The sequence below is a fragment of the Camarhynchus parvulus genome, chromosome Z (assembly GCF_901933205.1).
Source record: "Camarhynchus parvulus chromosome Z, STF_HiC, whole genome shotgun sequence".
NCBI classification, from domain to species: domain Eukaryota; kingdom Metazoa; phylum Chordata; class Aves; order Passeriformes; family Thraupidae; genus Camarhynchus; species Camarhynchus parvulus.
Window position 1 is genome coordinate 50,831,968 of NC_044601.1, and position 18,460 is coordinate 50,850,427.

General features: G+C 38.3%; 1 protein-coding gene across 1 annotated transcript in view; it reads right to left on the reverse strand.

Annotated features, from left to right (window-relative positions):
- Positions 1–18,460, reverse strand: part of ZSWIM6 (zinc finger SWIM-type containing 6) — a 110,107-nt gene that overhangs the window by 14,176 nt on the left and 77,471 nt on the right. Inside the window, exons 5-9 of the mRNA XM_030968994.1 lie at positions 9,020–9,199; positions 7,313–7,489; positions 6,872–7,018; positions 3,896–4,042; positions 1,459–1,719 (exon numbers count right to left, since the gene is read on the reverse strand). Of these exons, the coding sequence (XP_030824854.1) occupies positions 1,459–1,719; positions 3,896–4,042; positions 6,872–7,018; positions 7,313–7,489; positions 9,020–9,199 (912 nt within the window). The remainder of the gene's footprint in view (positions 1–1,458; positions 1,720–3,895; positions 4,043–6,871; positions 7,019–7,312; positions 7,490–9,019; positions 9,200–18,460) is intronic.

Here is an 18,460-nt window from a genome sequence, read left to right on the forward strand (position 1 = left end):
ACTGGCAGTTCCTGCCTATTGTGGAGCAAACTGAAACTACTGCAGAAAAGCCAGATTTCTCATCACACACTAATGCAAGACAACTGCTGCACATTGCTCACAATGGCAATTTTTTAGGCAGTTTTATTAGCAGACTTCCTGCTATGATCAATTCTTTACTACTCTAAGAAAACATTAAAAGAATTTCAGTGATCAAAGCAGTAAACTGAATTGTCGGAGAGTATGTCAGAGAAATTGTGCGTTTTCCTCATAAAGCATGTTACCAGTAAACAGATGTGGCAAACTGATTTTATAATGCAGAGGAATCCTGCATGCTAACAGCTAGATTGAGACAGTAGCTTTTCTTGTCCAAAGGCCATAAAGCAGCAGTACAGAAACACCATGATGAAAATTTTCCCTGTGCTGCAACTTCTCTGCAGCTTCAAATCTAGGCAAAAACAGGCACTTAACGCTGGGAACCCTAAGCAATATACTGTTCCTCTTCCATAAAAGACAACATTTTAAAAGACTAATATGTCACAAAAACAGAGTAAAACCTGACTGTTGTGCAGCCATCTCTTAACTTACCTAGGGCAGTACCACACTCCCCTTCAAGCCATGTGCATGCACTCAAAATCTGGGTGTCCCACCGAGACTTCAAAAACCCGGATTATGCCTTTGGCTAATTTTTTCCCCAGAAGTTTTTTCTTCCATTCAAAAAGAACAAAAACCAGAAAGACAACCTTGGAACCCATGACATCACTCTCTGAACATGATGCTTAAGTGCTACACGTTAAGCCTTTTTCAAAGTTAAGTCAAAAGTACGCACTTCCATGAACAGATGTTATTTCAACACTGCCTAATTCCAAAACACAAGTGGTGTGTCATGGTCATAACTTAGGCACAAGACCAGAGCTGAAGCTACAATATTTGATCAAATACTTTAATTTCCTATGACATAAACTTCAAAGGCAAGTAATCTTCTTTATTTTCACAAATAAAATGTTGCATTTCTGCCTCAGCAATTATACATGAATTTTCTGAGCTCTTCACTTTGGCACAGTGGTCAAAATCTTAATACATTATAAAGCTGCCAGTACAGTTCCTTTCGCAGAATACGAGGAATACTTAGAATTTTGGTATCTGGGAACTGTTGATAACTGATGTCTGTATTATATAACAGTTAGCCTGGAGTGTATAATCAGGTTATTGAGATTATGACATGCAACAAATGTAAAGAACAAAGTGTATTCAAAATTAAAATAAAAGGTTTATAGGTCAGTATACGCCTTATCTCTGCAGTCACATGATATCTAAAGTATGACAATTCTCGTAAGAGACTTGATAAAAACTTTCATGAAGTTCTAAGCAAAAAAACCATCTGAAGCATGTAAGGCACTTTCTGAAGGAACACTAGTTCTGTGTACTTATGTAAGTGCAGACAGTTTAGAGAAGCAGTTAGCATCTATATTCAGCTACCTTCTAATAGGAAGACTGCTTGTTTTCGAAAAATCTTCACCAGAGTATCATCCAATTCAATTTCTTGTAGCTTAGAAATGAGCTGCTCCTCATTTCGACAAACCTTCTCTTGTGCATACAAGCCATCCGGCATTATTCGCTGCTGTCCCAGCCCTATCAATGCTACTTCCACAGCCAGCGTTAAGTAAGATTCCCCTTCTTCTAGGAACTTGTGTGCAGGCAGGTGCTGGTATTCCAGAGATTTGCATTGCCCCAGGTTCTCTGTAAGAGGTGACACAAAGAGAAAGACACATCAGCAAACCATTTTAACCCATAATCTGCCTACAATGCCACATTCACAGAGGTTTTCACTGTTAGTATTACTATTTCAGAATTATTTAAATTATTAGCTAGTCTCAAAATACAACACTCCAATCTAAAATAGGTCATCTGATTCCACGTAGCAGAAATACACAAAAATAATTTGGTTTTAAATAATCCACTCAAGTGAAAATAAAGGTTTTCAATTTTAAAAAAGGCAGCTCCTTCCGCTTTGTGTTAATGAGGCCAAAATTGCAAGATCCATTCCAATTTCTTTCCCTACCCATTTCTGTATTTCCTTAAAGCCCTGATGTGCAAGAGGAAGGGAAAAGTGCTTTTACACCTATGTAGATGTCAGTTGAAGGTCTTAGAATTGTGCAAATACAATAGGCCCAGGAACTCCTCACCTTTAATATACGCTCTGTTTGCTAGCACTCTTTTCAGGCTTTTAATTTGCTACACTTGTGCTTATGATAAAAATGCATATTGTTAACATTAGAAGTCCTACTTTTAGTAACAATTACAAGCAAATCCCACACAGGCCAAGCCATAAACTCTTTTATAGAGTGCTATCAATTCATCTGGCACTTCACAGACACAACATATGACAAAATGCTATTTCAGCTTGCAGCATTTTGCAGTCTAATTGGGGAACAAAAAGTTGTAGTTGTCAGATGTAAGGAGATGGGTAACTGCAACAAATGGAAAGGCTGAATGTATTTGGAAGATCGCGCATGTGTGTACAAAAGGAAGTTACTTTTCAGCACACAATATTTTTATTTCATGGGTTGTTTTGGTTTTTTAGTAACAGCAGAGAATCTGATTTCCAAATTTTTTAATTGAAAGTTTTTCCAGAACTGGTGGGTAAGAGAGTAGAAATTTATTGAAGAAAATCTAATTGAATAAAAGGAGTCCTGAGGCAAAGGCCCAAGAAGATTGTGGATGTGTATATGAAAGAGCTTCAGGTAAAGTAATGAATCCAGTTTCTGTCCACACTAGTGGTGTTAAGAAGCTACCCCAAAGGTGGAAAGAGACTGAAAATAAGGAATCAATCAGTTAAAATCCTGGGGAACAATTACTGAAACTGAAACAGCTGTATATATCCTATCCCTATCCTGAATCATGTATTGATATAGCAACACTAATTTCCAACTCCTAACATTTACAGACTATATATGTTACCAATTTCAGGTGTTTTGTCATTGTTTTGGAGTATTATGTACACTGTAGCTAAGAAATCCAATAACATCCAGGGCTGTATTTAGGAGTGTTGCCAGCAGGTCGAGGTAGGTGATCTTGCCCATTTGCTCAGCACTAGTGAGCCCACATCTGGAATGTGTGTCCAGCTGTGGGCTCCCCAGCCCATGGGCATGCTGCAGGACATCCAGTGTGGGAACACAAAGATGATTAAGGGACTGCAGCATCTCTCATATAACGAGAGTGAGAGAGCTGGGATTATTTAGCCTGGAAAAAAGAGGGCTCAGGAGGATCTTACCAAAATGTATAAATATCTGATGGGAGAATGTAAAGAAGACAGTGCCAGACTCTTCTCAGTGGTATCCTGTGACAGGACAAGAGGCAATGGGCACAAACTGAAATACAGGAAATTCCATCTGAGCATAAGAAAACACGTTTTAACTATGAGAGTGGTTGAACACTGCAGGAGGTTGCCCTGGAAGGTTGTACAGCCTTCATACTTGAAGTTATTCAAAACCCAAATGGATACACCTGAGCAATGTGCTGCTCTAGGTGACCCTGCTACAAGCAGACCAAGTGGACTAGATGATCCCCAGAGGTGCCTTCCAAACTTAACAACTCTGTGATCCTGTGATTTCTTGCAATTTCTCAGAACAAGGACAGTGCAATGTATGTGGAGAAGACTGCCGCCATGAAGTCTTACTGGGTTTTATTTCCAACATGAAATATGTCATTTTCTTCAAGAATGAGTAACTGGTAACTTTTAAGTGTTTTTTTTATTTTAAACATTTTCTCCCCCTTGTATTTTCCTAAGGTATGCAAATGTGAGTTCTTATACTATAGAAACAGTGACTTTGAAACTGATTCAAAAAGGCAAGATAGAAAAATACCTCCAGTAAATGAAGAAATGTACCAGACTGCTGCATTTGCTTGGTCTTACCCATGAAATCGGAGAATCCATGGAAGCTGTCATCATCCACCCTGCAGGCTTCCATCAGGCTACCAAAAAGGGTGCCAATGGGGTCCAAAGGGTGTCCCACCCAGCCTTCAAGATTCGTTATTGACGTTACTCCCCTGTGGAGAAGATCTGCAGCAAAAACACAAACAGACGAGGGAAGGAGGGAAAGAGAGCTCATGTAAGCCCATCAAAACAATTACACAAGTGAAACCGTTTAAACTGCCCTCAGTACAGAATTCAAACCATTTCCAGTAGCTTCTGCATAGAAAGAGAAAATAGCATCTTTCAGGGTGAATTCACTGCCCTTAGTGAATATGTAAATGAGGAATAAGAAAAGAGAAAGAATGGAAGACAAACTTTTTGAGCACTACCAAAGTGTATTATAGGTCAAAAATTTCAATGGCAATGTCTTTTGAAATCTTTTCCTTGATACTACTAGAACTCTTCTGAAAATGTCTCCTTGAAGAATTACAAGAAGGTCTTTTTTTGGTAAAATATTTACAGTTTGCTCACTCAAAAAGACACACTACCCTTTTTACATTTTTAAGTTAATGTGATGGAACTGAAATAAATGAAAATATTCTAAAATATGTTCCAATTTCATAAATTATGAGCTTATAACAGTACCTCTCTCTCTCTCTGCACTAAACTCACAATGATAGTTACTTAAAAAAACAAATGTTTAAATGACGTATACAAGAAATAATTGCCTTTTCATAGGATCAAGTGCATTTTTGGTCATTTTAAGATTTTAGTCCACAAATACCTTCATCAGTATTTTTCTGTAGCCCATACCCAAGTTCTTACTTGGTTAGAGCAGAGAAAAAACATAAAGTGCAATGAATTGGAGGAAGTGTGATTGTGGTAACAGGTATTAGCTATTCCCCAAATTCACGTCATATGGCAACAACTTCCCTTTGACACTCACAGCTTTCTTCCTCCCAGACATACAGACATAAGCAAATGATGAGAGATCAGATGCATTATTGACTACCCTCTAAAAACTGTATAGAAGCCATTATGGCTGCTCTGCCTCTCTGCCTGTCGCACATAAACTTGCACCTCCCTTCACTCTCTCTTGTTTACAATGCATCATATATCTGAGTAACCATACACATTAAATTTTTAAGTCCTGCTTTCTCCTATTTAAATGTGTGGGGGCTACAAAATGAAACACAGACACACTGTCAGGATGGTAGAGTTCTTTTTTAAGGAATCCATTGGTATGTAATATGAAAAAACCCATGTAAATCATTCCATTACCTAACAAATAATAAAGACAATAGGCAGAAGTAAGAAATATTACCAAGAAGGATTCATCAGTGTGACTTCTTACTGATTCACTTTGTTCTGTTTATTCTGTTGTGCCTACTTATGAGCTTCTCTTGTGTTATGCCAACCAAAGGCTTCAATCGTCTTATCAGAGACATTTAACTTAAAATCACACAAGGGGTTCCATGGACATCAGATCAGCCACATAAAAGCCAAGAAGAAGCATGGGGTGTTTGCTGAACAAAAAGCCTAAAGCTGGGCTGTAGCTGCAGTTTGCCTCTGGTTATAGAGACCAGTACACTTTATGGTACTAAAAGAGTCTTTTAAAAATTCCCCATGAAATTAAAAAATAAAAAAGCAGTGAGTGATAACACAGAAACAGCAAACTACTTTGTTTCAGGGCAGGATGGATCACATTTCATGCACTTTTTAAAAATGATAATAGAATATTAGGTGATAGCTACAGAAACAGGAAAGGAATTTAACAGAGGTACTGAATGTCTACATGCTACACCAGCAACTGGGAATGAAAAGGAGCACTATTACAACCAGCACACTTGCAACAGATTTCTCACACCTGCCAGTGGTATGAACACATACACTGAAACAGACACCTCCCTTCTTAACAAAAAAAATTAAAAAAAAACCACTTACTCCTTTTTTCTGTGTGAAAAAAATACAGAGGCACATAGGAACTGCAGCTAAATATTTTTTTCAGCTAGGTGCATATATATTATCTTCTAAATGTTCATTTCTGGGAAAACATCTGAACACACACTTAAAAAATTTACACACATAATTTCACACTGGTATTTCTGACTACAACGCATGAGGACACACACAGTTTAGAATAACAGAGAACATCTAAAATAAAATTTGAATGAAAGGATTAGTGTAGCTGCTGAGAAAGTAATTCCAGTTTTTCTACATACACTCTTCTACCACAAAGCCACCCTCTTCATCCACTGCCTCTTCAAACTACAAAGGTTCAGAGTAGAATTATTTTGGGTTGCAAGGCTCACATGCCACAGAAACTATATCTGAAGGAGAACACCCCTTCAAAAAAACCAATGGCAGTGTTCCGTGAAATACCACAAAACATTTTATAAAAAACGGCATTAGAAAAAAAAACCAAAACCAACAACAACAAAAGAAAAACAGCCAATCAAACAACCAAAAAAAGCCCACACAAAAACTCAATCCCCTCTCTACAGAGAAACTAAAATTTTAAGCATTATAAGAGATTCTCTTGGAACATACTGCCAGATTTGATGAATTTTTGGAGTTCAGACTTTGCCTCATTGTACCCTCTAGACTTACACTTCAGAATATAAAGCTCAGCAAAATTATAGATCAGAGAAAAAAAAAATTAAACAGCTGACATGCCAAATGCAAAGTGACCCTGTAAACACGGTGACTATTTTCATTGTGTAACCAAAACCTCTGACTGGAATAAAGGCCCTATCATGCCATATATATTGGAGAAGGCTAGTAAGAGCCCTGCACAGCTCACAACAAAGTTTACAGAAAACCTCTGACATCCAGAATGTGACATTTACCACTATCCAGACTGAAGAGTTAAAAGCCATCTCTTTCACTATAGTTTCAAAACCAGTTACCTCATGTGAACTTCCTGGTGTTACTGTCAACTTGCACACCCTTTGCCCCCCTCTTCCCCACATTTACCTTTCTTCTGAGCCCGGAACATTTCCAGCTGTTTCTGCTGCTGCCTCCTTAGTGTATTAACAATAGCTATTGCTAGCCTCAGTGCTTCTCGTGGGTATCCATGAGATCGTAATGCATCCACCCTCGCGCAGGCTGTAGGAACATGTTCTAAAACAGAAAAATAACTGAAGATTAGCAATGCCTCCATAAATGCAATGGCCTATTTTGCTAGGTTATTCAAAAAGGCTTTTTTTGTCTCAACTTCTTCTGGTTTGTTTTGTCTTTAAAACTATGCAAGAGATACTTAAAAGGACTACTTCTGAGCCAACATTTCAAGGGAGCCTCTGTTCTTTTTGCCAGGCTTTTCATCCATCTCCCCACCACCTCCCCCCTCAAAATAATGCCATAGAAAATGAACAAAGCAGCAAGTCATGGAAACATCTTTCCGGTTTAGCCACTTACCATGCCAGAGGGGCCACCCCTGAGAGTCAAAGAGCAAGTTTTCAGTGTCGTCATGGTAACAGTAGTTGGTGTACAGGTCACTGCTGATAATGTGCTGTAAGTGGCTGTCCTGCCAGTGCAGATCGCACGCCTCAATGGCTCGAGTAAACACTGTCCGATGTGGCCTGTTCGATGAATCTGTCATTTTCACAGGTTTAGAAAGCTGCATCAGCTTTTACTCATTCATACATGAATCAGTCATTCACAGTGTTCCTGTCTTCTGCCTATTCACCAACCCCCAGCCCAGGGCAGTCTGCCTTGCCCTCTCTCCACCAAGCAGCCCGCAGATGACATTTCTCATCCTATTACTACCCAAGAGCTCAGACAACATGTGTGTCATTCATCTTGCATTCAGAGAGAGATATAGAAACCAGCACAGTCGATGGCAGACAGGACTCCACACAGAGGTGAAGGACATTCAACAGCAAGTACAAACTAGAATGTATATGGCACTCAAGCATCCCCAGTGTCTCTCCTTAGATCCACAACTGCCAAAATAAAGGAGGGATAAATTCATCAAATATTTGTAGTTTTTCTTTCTGAGAAATGACACTAACTTTGAGCACTTGTATAACTTTGTTGGTCATGAACATAAACAAATAAAGTTTTTAAAGTCATTAATCAAATGAGGTCCTGAAGCCATGGAGCTGACATAATCCTCACTGGACATCTTCCTATGGCAAAATTTCTCTAGTGACACGGCGCTGCATCTATCAATGCTCAGAAGCCATGTCAGAGTTATCAGCAGCATGTCCAGGTTGGTCTGATGAGCAAGCAAAATACCTCTCTAAGGGGTCTTTTGCGAAAGAACTTATCTTCCTGGCTAGCTGTGAAATTTAGTAACGAACCAAGTTTTTTCCTTCACAGGTGATCTTCCAAGAAAAAGAAAAAACAATAAACCCGACTAAGTGCAGATCTGACACCTACCAAGAAATTTAATCATAACTTTATTGCAATTGTATGCAGAATGTATTATTACTGATGGTTTGAGGACTATGAGCAGTTTTACCTGCAAAAATACCCTGCACTTTGCCTAGTTATTAGTAGTCACCTTTGTCTGAAGATGACTGTACAAAGCTTCTGTCAAATTGATAATCACATTTGAGATTAGAAAGCATGATACTGAGTACAAAGACACCTCCCCAAGACAGCAGCACTGCAGCTGCACCCTTCACACACACCTAGTAATGCAGACGGCACATACAGAGAACATCCCACAGACAGATGCTTCAGTTTCTCACATACTAGTTTCATGTAGTTTAAAAAAATCCCTCTTTAAACAGCTATCAAGGCTTTGTAACTGCAAACAAAATAAAAACCCCAATAGCAGAAGGGATACTAGAGTATAGTCAAGCAAAAAACACCAGGCTTTTACAGGGCACACTTGAAGGACATCGAATTTTCATGCAACAATATTTAGAAGCACCAAATGAAAAGTTAGAAATCCTAACAAAACACAAATACCTGCTCTGAAAGTGTTACAGCCCCAGTATAACAAAAAAACACATATTTGTTCTTCTGCAAAGACAGCATTAGTACAACTGATTTTTGCTGGTCAGTCCTCAACAAGAAAGTTACTTGTACAAGGAAAAAGTGCTGAATTCTGCAAGGCTAGAGTGTACAAGATAGAAGTTATATGTTGCAGTCAGTGCATACATTTAGGCTCACCTTGGTTAGCATTTGCACCCTGAGGCAAAGCATTGGTTAAATTGGGCAGCTCGTTTCCATGGTTTCCATCTTCCCAGGGACAAACATCCACATTGTTCCATTTTTTCAGCTGTCTTAGCCAACTGGACTTCTGCTCCAACTTGCAGTGGGGATTTAAGACTATACACATCCACAGAGCACCTGATTTTAAAAAAATTGCTAAATTATGTTCTCTATTAAAAATGCAGCAGCCAATGACTAATTGCAAACTTCTACAGCATAGACTTTTTCTCCACTCAAAGGCTACTCTGCTTGCTTCCCAGTTATGCTTAACAACACACAGACTGAATTCCTGACACAGGAACTTGGGCTGGCGTGGCCAATCTGAAGCAGCTGAAAGATGGTACCAAGCCAGCCTTCTCAATTAAAAGGCATAAATTAGTAAGTCTTTTGTATTAGAAATCCAGAGTTCCCAGTGTATGGTTCATCAGACAGGAACATCAGTCAAAGGCAAAAAGGTGTTACAGAAGTTACATTAACCAAGTTTTTCTTCCAATTCTTGTATCAGAAGTGAATGTTGTTTTATGTTAATGAGTGTTGTTTTATGTTAATGAGAACTATGTATCCTTCAGCTTCACATTACACTAAAGACACATATTAGTAAGACAAACATCTTGCAAACACATACTTTCACACTCAGAACCCATCAGAAGTACTCATGTAATTCATTCCCAAATGCAACTGGGTCTCAGATAACCAGTACACACTAGTTTTGTGCAGTGTGATAGAATAAGACATTTTTACACCAATTACTTCAGTAATTTGGTTATTCTAGAAAATCTATTTTACATTTTCTGTTTAGGGAGTTCTAAGGGATGGTTAATTTGTGCTGACATATCACATACCACCATTTCATAAACTGCTCCCTGAGACTGTATCTAGCGCAGCAGGCATAAATGCATCTGAATGTCTAGAGGCAATTTTCAAATGGAAAGGTATTTCTCTAAATCAGCTGTCCCTTCATCAGCTTGAACTTTGACAGAAGCATGAAGACATCTGAAAGTACTGTTTAGCAACAGTTCATTTGCTCATTAAGGACGTGCCTTATACACTAAAAGAGATCACAAGAAAATGCTTAGACTATACAGTGTTCATGATAGGCTGGAAAAAAAGCCAAAGAATAAAAATGCAGCTGGTTCTTCTAGGATAATAAATGTCTCCCATTCTGGGATCCTTTTGCTAACTAAAAATGCAAAATTGATACCCAGGGCACAGGGCATTGCATCACATTCATTCCTAAAGTAACTCAGGTAGGCCACAACACAGAAACCAATGGAAACACAGCATGATTCTTAAGGTTAAGTCTCCTGCAATTTGACACTAACATATTAGGGGAAGCAATATAAAAAAAATACAAAAACCAAAACAAAATACAGTATGTTACTATTCAGAACACCAGAGAGACACTAAATTACTGCAGTTTATTACTGCACAGTGGATTAGAGTACAGCAAGTGTTCTGGGTTCAGGAAGGGCCTGAAACTTGCCATGGGTGTGAATAAGGCCAATACCACTTTTAAAACATTTTTTTTTTTATTTTAACATATTCTTTTTTAAACACACTTGCCAGCAAAGGCAAGTCCAAAAGGAGTCAAATTACAACTGGTTCTTATTATTAAGTATCAATGATTCAGTACTGCCCAGGACAAAATGTATGCATTTCTTGCTATCTGCAAAACAAAACACAAGATGCAGCACATCAGAAAGCCTTGGAGAACAGTTGTGGGCTCGCTTATTTATTTTCAAAATCAAGTATCACTTGAAGCCATTACACTGTACCTCTCAGCATCTAACAAAAAAAAAAAAAACAACAACAAAAACAAAAAAAAAACCAAACAAAACAAAAAAAAAACCAAGAACAACAAAAAAAACTCACCAAAAAAAAACCAAACCAAAAAAACCCAAACCCCCCACCCCAAAAGAACAACCAAACAAAAACCAAACCAAAACAAAACCCCCAAAACCCCCCAAAAAACAACCAAGAAACCAGAACTCCCAACAACCCACCAATGTAAAACTTTGTAACCAGATTCCCAGTGTAGTCAGACTCAAGCAAAAGCAACGTGGAATATGTTAAACCCACTCAGTAAGTATTTCAATCATCCATCAAGGCAGAACACACACTACTGTGCTGCATCATACCCCTACATAGTAAGTGGCCTTTTTTTTTCTCTACATCTGAGGAACACCCCTAGACGCAAGACAATTCACCAGCCTCTTAAGGAAGCTGCACAACACATGTGGTACACCTGTAAGGAGAGGGCAAGATAACCCAAAGTACTAACATTCTTTAAAAATATCTGTAGTTTCCTGTGGGAAACAATGTCAAGGCTACCTACATCGTCAGTAGTCATTCTCTCTGAAACTCAGGCAATTTTCATGTAAAGAACAAGTGTATTTCCAATAAACCCCTCACAACCCACTTAAAATTTCAACAGAACCCACAACTGCACCCTGCTCCCTGTGACTTCAGAGAAAGCTGCATGCAACATGTGAGATCTCAAACAGCTTTGATGGCTGTTGATTCCCTGCAGGAAGAGGACTGAGATAAAACTCACAAGAAAAGAAGGGAACAGAAAGAGCTCCTGCAGCACTACAAAGGGTTACCACCTGGAAGAAGGAAGCATAATGCCACTGACCCCACACTCTTCAATCTATTTGGATTTCTAGGTCTTTTTGGTTAGTTTGGGTTTTAGTCAGGTTTTTTTTTGTGTGTATTTTTTTCCTTCTCTCCTCTCTCCATCCTTGCCCCAAGTGTATGCATTTACCTCTATTCATATCTCTTCCTACTTCTGCACCTGAAACACCCTCCCTCCCCCCTGACATGTGCTTCATTCTGGCTGTTTCAATTCACTGATTCCCGCCCTGCTCTCCACACTGAAGAATCTGAGGAAAATGTTCACTTCTGCCCAGACTTTATCATATGTCAAATGGCAGGAGCCTAGAGGATATTCTTATTTGACTCTGATGCTGCTCAGTGGAAGCCCCCTTGAACCAGCCCTTAAATGTCAACACCAACCTGAAGGCGTACCCTAGTCGCAAACAAGAGAGTTTCTATTTCTGCCTGATGGCTCCCATTTGGGGAAACTGCTGATCTTTACTACTGCTTTCTTTACTACAGAAACGGCCTATGGACAAAATGAAGGACAGGTACTCATAATCTGCAAGAAAGGTATCGAAATCAATTTCTAGCAATTTCAGCCTAAAACCTGCTGTTGGCAACAGTTCATGCTCCAAAGAAATTGGAACACATTCCAAAATACATTCCTATCATTCTTAAGTTTACGCGTTTGATTACATTTAATGATGTCACCAATGCAAACTACAATATGAACATTAAATAATACTACTTTTTAAAAAGAGACAACAAAACCCCAGAGAAAGTATTTGTGTTTACAGACTGCCTTTCTCTCGAACATAGCTCCCTCTCAATTCCTATCTCCTTTTCCCCAGATTTTTTTCCATACTGGTTCTCAGAATGCTGACACATCTTCCCCCAAACCCCAAACTGCATGCTACTATAACACAACTGAAGTTCTTGTTTAAATTCCTGGACTCTATCCTATGTCTTTTCACTACAAAACTCCTCACAGCACAGCACCAAATCAATCACAATTCAATACACAATAAGCATTCCCCAGAAAATACTTGGAAAATATGCCATGTTGCAACTGCAATTTGATACTTATTTCACAAGGGAAAGGGTATTAGAGCTGTCACACTGCAGTGAGGAATTGCCTATTTTGATTCAACACTAATCTCTTGACCCAAAAAAAGGCAGCTTTGCCAAAACAGACCTTTGGTTCAGACAGACCTCCTTTTGAAAATGCACAATTATCATTCATCTTTAGTGTTCATCACATGACCCAAATAAAAGGAAAAATTTACATGCAGGCCTTCCATGTACATACAAGGGAATATCAGTACTTTTATGTTTCTCTGGAGACATCCGTATCTTTGAATTTATGGGACAGCATGCATTTACATTGATCAGGACTTAAATACGCAAATTGAAAGATGTTAAGAGCATTAAGTCACTGTAAAAGTACATGTAGTATAGAACAGTAGGATAACTACACATCCTGTGTACACATGTATACACCAGCTATACTGAGGACCCAGCATACTGTTCATCTGTTTGATTACACTCTCTGCTTTTCCAAAAAACACCATGCTATCTTTGTCAGGGCTGCTGTACAGCTGAGCTTGGGTCAGCATTTCCTCATTCACAACACCTGTGTAATAAATTGCTAGGACTTGGCCTTTGCTTTGGAATTATACATTTCAAATGCTTTAGATCAAACAGTGCATTTCCAAAATTAAAATATTCAAGAAACAGCTGCTGTAACATTTCTTTGCCCTTTCTGTTAATGCACAACTTCATCTTAAAAAAGAGGCTACAGTAGTATTTGACCATTTCAAAGAAAATGTAGCCAGGTAATCAAGATCATTCCCTCTGCCCAAGAGACAAGATAGCTTCAACACCTGCTGCACACTTGCCACTGTGCTCCACTTGAGACTAATCAATTCTATTACAAAAGCATAATCTTCCAGCATTGAAAGTGCTGGAAGAAAAACAATACTAGCAGACAGAACCTATGAATGCTTTGAAGTATAAGTGTGAGCAAAGGACTTTAAAGTGGTTTATATCTGTATTTTAAACACATACCCACTTTCACTGGGACAGCCACTTGGAAACCTCAAAGAAGGTACTGTGTGGTGTTTATTGCTTCTGAATGAGAAGGACAAGAGCCTTCAGAATAACTGGCAAAGCCATTGCCCTTCTCCAGGCACAGAGAGATCTCCACCAGAACAAAGTATAATTGCAAGTCCCACTGGAGACTGCTCCAATTAAACAGTTGCCTTTATAGAATGGTAAAGACAGGCAAAGTGCTTCAGGACTATTCCCTCTTCAATCAGAACATGAAGGAAAACTACTCTCAGCACTCAGTTGCACCCAAGTTGCAATTTTATTCACAAAAATGCCTTAATGCATTCTGGTTTCAATATTTAGCCTTCAGAAAAAAAGATTTTCTTTGGGTGTTGTGTTTTTTGGAGAACAGAGTGCTTCATTTTGCACTAATGCATTCTATTACTGAATTAAACTTTGATGTATTGGTCTTGACAAGTGCTTCATGCTGATTGTATTGTGTATGATAGCATAATCACTCCCCTTGCATTTCACACTAGCTGGCTGATTAACACCATAGATTACCTGCAGCACTGATGGCATGAGGGAATCACTGCCCGTCTGTAGGCTAACGTCCGAGCGTGCACTTCAGAGAGGGGAAGTGTAAAACAGAGACAAAATAAAATGCCTAATTCCTTAAGCTTTTCTTTCTTGCTGCCTGCTGCTGCTATAAGGGTTAAAGGCACATGTGCATTTGGCTGAAACAGGTATTTACATCTTGAGATCCTCTTCTAAGCTATCAGCAACCACGCAATCTGATTTCTGTGTCAAGTAATTACAAACTTCTGCTTTCTCTTTCTGTGTTTTCAACTTTTAACACAATGGAATAAGGAATTAACCACATGCTTCAGACATTTTGCATGCACCTGTTGTTCTGGGTTATGAACTTTCATGAATGTTTTAAAAATTTCTGCATCTTTGCAGACCCTCTGCCATTTGACCAAAGGATTTCAAAGATTTTCAAAGAACAGGAATTTGCTTGAAAGGTGCAGTTTACAGCGTGTCAGTGGACTATGATCTCCCCAAGAGAACATTAAGGATCAGTCACATGTTCATTAGATACCCCTGTTGCATCTATAGTGCTCTATAACCTAATCACCATAGCAAGACAGGGGCTATTAGTCTACAAAGCTGAAGAAAAGTATAAAGAACCTGCAAATGAACCTTACTGATTAACTTTCCTCATATTTAGAACACTATCTAATCATTTGTTTACAATCAATCAAGTGAAGGCAAAAGCATGGCTAATGCTAACATATATAGTACAAAAACGGTCCTTTATCTTAATATAACTCTTCACAATTTTAACTAGATGCCAATATTTACAGCTAGGTGGCGAACACAAAGTATGCTCCTGACCAAAATATGTATCAGATATTTTACCACTTTATCTAGCAATATACTCTCAGTAGGAACAGTCTATCTTCAGAGACTTCAAGAATTTTCAAAAAGTTGATGTGACTGTAACTATAAATGCATTAAGCTACTTCCATATAAATTTATCCTTGAGATGAATGAATTCCTCTCACAGTTAATTTTTAAAGAAGAGGCAGAACAGGAGATATTTGTCCAACAAAACAAGCTATTAATAAACCAGAGACACAAAAATACCTCTCCTTTACAAAAAAAACCACAAAAAACAAACAAACAAACAAACAAAAAACTATCAAAAACATGGAGCAAGTGCAAACACTCCCAGGCATACTGGGAATTACAACTGCCACAACTGTTCTCACAGAACATAAATAAGGCACTGTAACTGACCAAAGGAATACATTCTGATTGTCTAGTTTGAACTTCTTCCTACACTTTTTTTTCACAAGTCACTTCCATCTTCCAGTCCAAACATGACTGCTGAGTTTTTACAAAAACAGCAGACTTCAATTACAACTTATAATACAAGAATCTAGCACGGCACATGGCTAGACAGCTTACTGACGACTTACTACAATGCAAAATTCTAAGGTTATTTTAGTTAAATTTCTCCAGCTCCAATTGCAATTTTCAGCTATGTTTTGTGGGTTTTGAAGAACTGTCTTCCCTACAAAATTTTTTGTCTATATAATATATAGTTATAAAGGATTTCCTTTGTCTTGACTTGACACACCCAAGTGGCTTGATATTCTTGCACCTCTCGCTTCCAATTCATTTTTCCAGTATTCATGGAATACTGGAAAAAGACAAAAGATTGGAAAATAGCACAAGGCTACATGGCTGAACCATACGTAAAGCTCAAAAGTCAGTGAAGACTCAGTAATTCCTCCCCATGAATCTATCATTTCTCTCTAGGTCTGGTATTTACTAGAAGTGACACTGGAAAATTGAATGGTAGCCTAATGCTACTGAAGTATGAAAAATAACACTAGGGGAAAATAACACTATAAGCTTGGCTTAGAGTAAAACTCTGTCCTTAATCTTTGCAGACATGATCCCACAGTTAGGGCTGCAATGAATTGTGCACCAGCTTCAATACACATCATTTTTTAGGACATTTTGAAGTAAATCAGTTCAACATCACAGGAATTAAAAAACCAACTGCTTTAATGTGGGTATTTACAAAAAACCTGAAGTACTTTCCAACCAACTAAACAGAATGGAAATGCAACTTTCTGTATGGCATTAAAAATAAAGCCCTCAAGCCATGCCTACACACTAAAGGTAATTACTGTGACCATTATTTCTGAAATCTGATAAATGCCACAGGATTAGCTCAGCTGGTTAGAGCATGGTTCTAATAACACAAGGTTGTGGGTTTGATCCCCATATGGGCCATTCACTTATGAGCTGGATTCAATGATCCTTCTGGGTCCCTTCCAACTCAGAATATTCTGTGAAATTACCTAAAAAAAGCCATTTTTACTGTCATACTCTGGCCTCATATACACCCTCATTCCAAATACTATTATGGCAATGTCAGTAATGGAGGAAGAAGGAAATGATCCCCAGAGAAGGGGGATGAAATCCATCTTTCCAGAACAGCAGCCTGGCTTCATTCACTGAGGAAATGAAGGTGACAGCATCAACCAAGACACTGTAGGGACATGACAGCAATTTAACTCGTCATCCATAACTCAGGTCTTAGAACAGCAAAACTGCCTTGTGATGCTAATTCTGACCTACTGTTAATTTAGCACCTCTAACAACAGAAATCATTCAAAGACACTGACATAAATCAACAGCTTGTTCTGTGAAAAAGCAGGTGTCACCTTACGTGCATGACCTGAGGGTACATGTGTTTCATAAGACAGCTGAGACTAAACAATATTAATGTAACTACTACTTAAGCAAAGACAGCCTGCTGGATATGATACAGTTTAAGACACAAATACGTGTAAGATACCACTCTACCACTCTACTGGAAAGTCCCACAATGAAAGACCAAGGGAAATGGTCTTTCCCTTCAAAAACAGGACTTCCTACAGCTTTCATTTCAAGGCCAGAAATGCCCTATGTGCAACTGACTAATCTATACCTAGAAATCTGAAGTTAACTTTATTTTCTACAAGCGCAAGGCATGGATACTTTCTTTAGCTTTAAGGCAATACATGACACAATTGTAAGTGGGTGTATTCAACAATATAAAGACAATAAGCCTATAAACTTGGCAGTTGAATTTCAAACTCAGAGTCTTGCTGTACTGTTTTATAAAAACCATAAAATACAGGGGAAAGTAATTATCTCTACTACATGGCTGACCCTAAAAAGGGACTGCATGAAATATGCAGGTCCCGAAAAACAGTACTAGAGCACCAGAACTGTAGGGAATGCTTAACTTTATCAATTCTTTTTCATGCCAGACCTGGAGTAATCATTAAGCCCGGCACCAGGAAGGAATTCCTCTAGAGGCATACTGGCAACAACCATAGCTGCTTTTGTCCTTTTTCCTCCTCCATTTAAGCACTAAGCACAGATAATCTGTTCAGAACAGCTGGCATGTCCCATTCATACAAGTTTGTCTCTAATTGCAAAGGGAAGGAATGCCTGAGACAGAAATATAGACAGAAAATAGCTTCATTCGGTTAAGGTCAAAAGAATCTAACTTGCTGTTTTCTAGAGATGACTATAAATTTTTATCAGGAAAAAATTCAGAGTGGTTTCCAAATTAAAAAAAAAAAAACAACAAACCAACATTATGTAACACTTGACCATTAGTTTGCTTATGGCAAAATGGTAATTCAATCTCTCTTAGTTAGTCTATAATGATTCCTTCGCTAACCTCAACATTTAGAACTAAGCTTCAGATGAGGACCAAAGCATTACTAATAAAGATTTAAGCATAATCCATGAGGAAATATATTGTACTATTTCTCTGTATCACATGACCTTGTAAAATGGTACTTTAGTTTAACTTTTAACACAAATCCAGGAAATGGTCAAAATACCAGTAAGTGTGAAATCAAAATAGACTATCAGCCTGACCCAACATTAAAAATGGTATACAACAGAGCAAAGTACTAGTGAAAACCTACTAAGAACTACTGCAGCAAAGCCATGTTATCCACCACGAAACTCCTTTATACAAATGGTCTATTTAATATGCTAGTATACATTTAGTGTATAACAGAAAGGATTGCAAGAATGCCACTGGGAAGAGCTTTATCACATGAATGAGGCTCATTTCAGTACCATAAGAGGTTCCCACACTTAAACACTTTAGATTCCAACAGGTGGTTGAGGTACAGAGATTACACAATAAATGTGGAAGGTACCCAG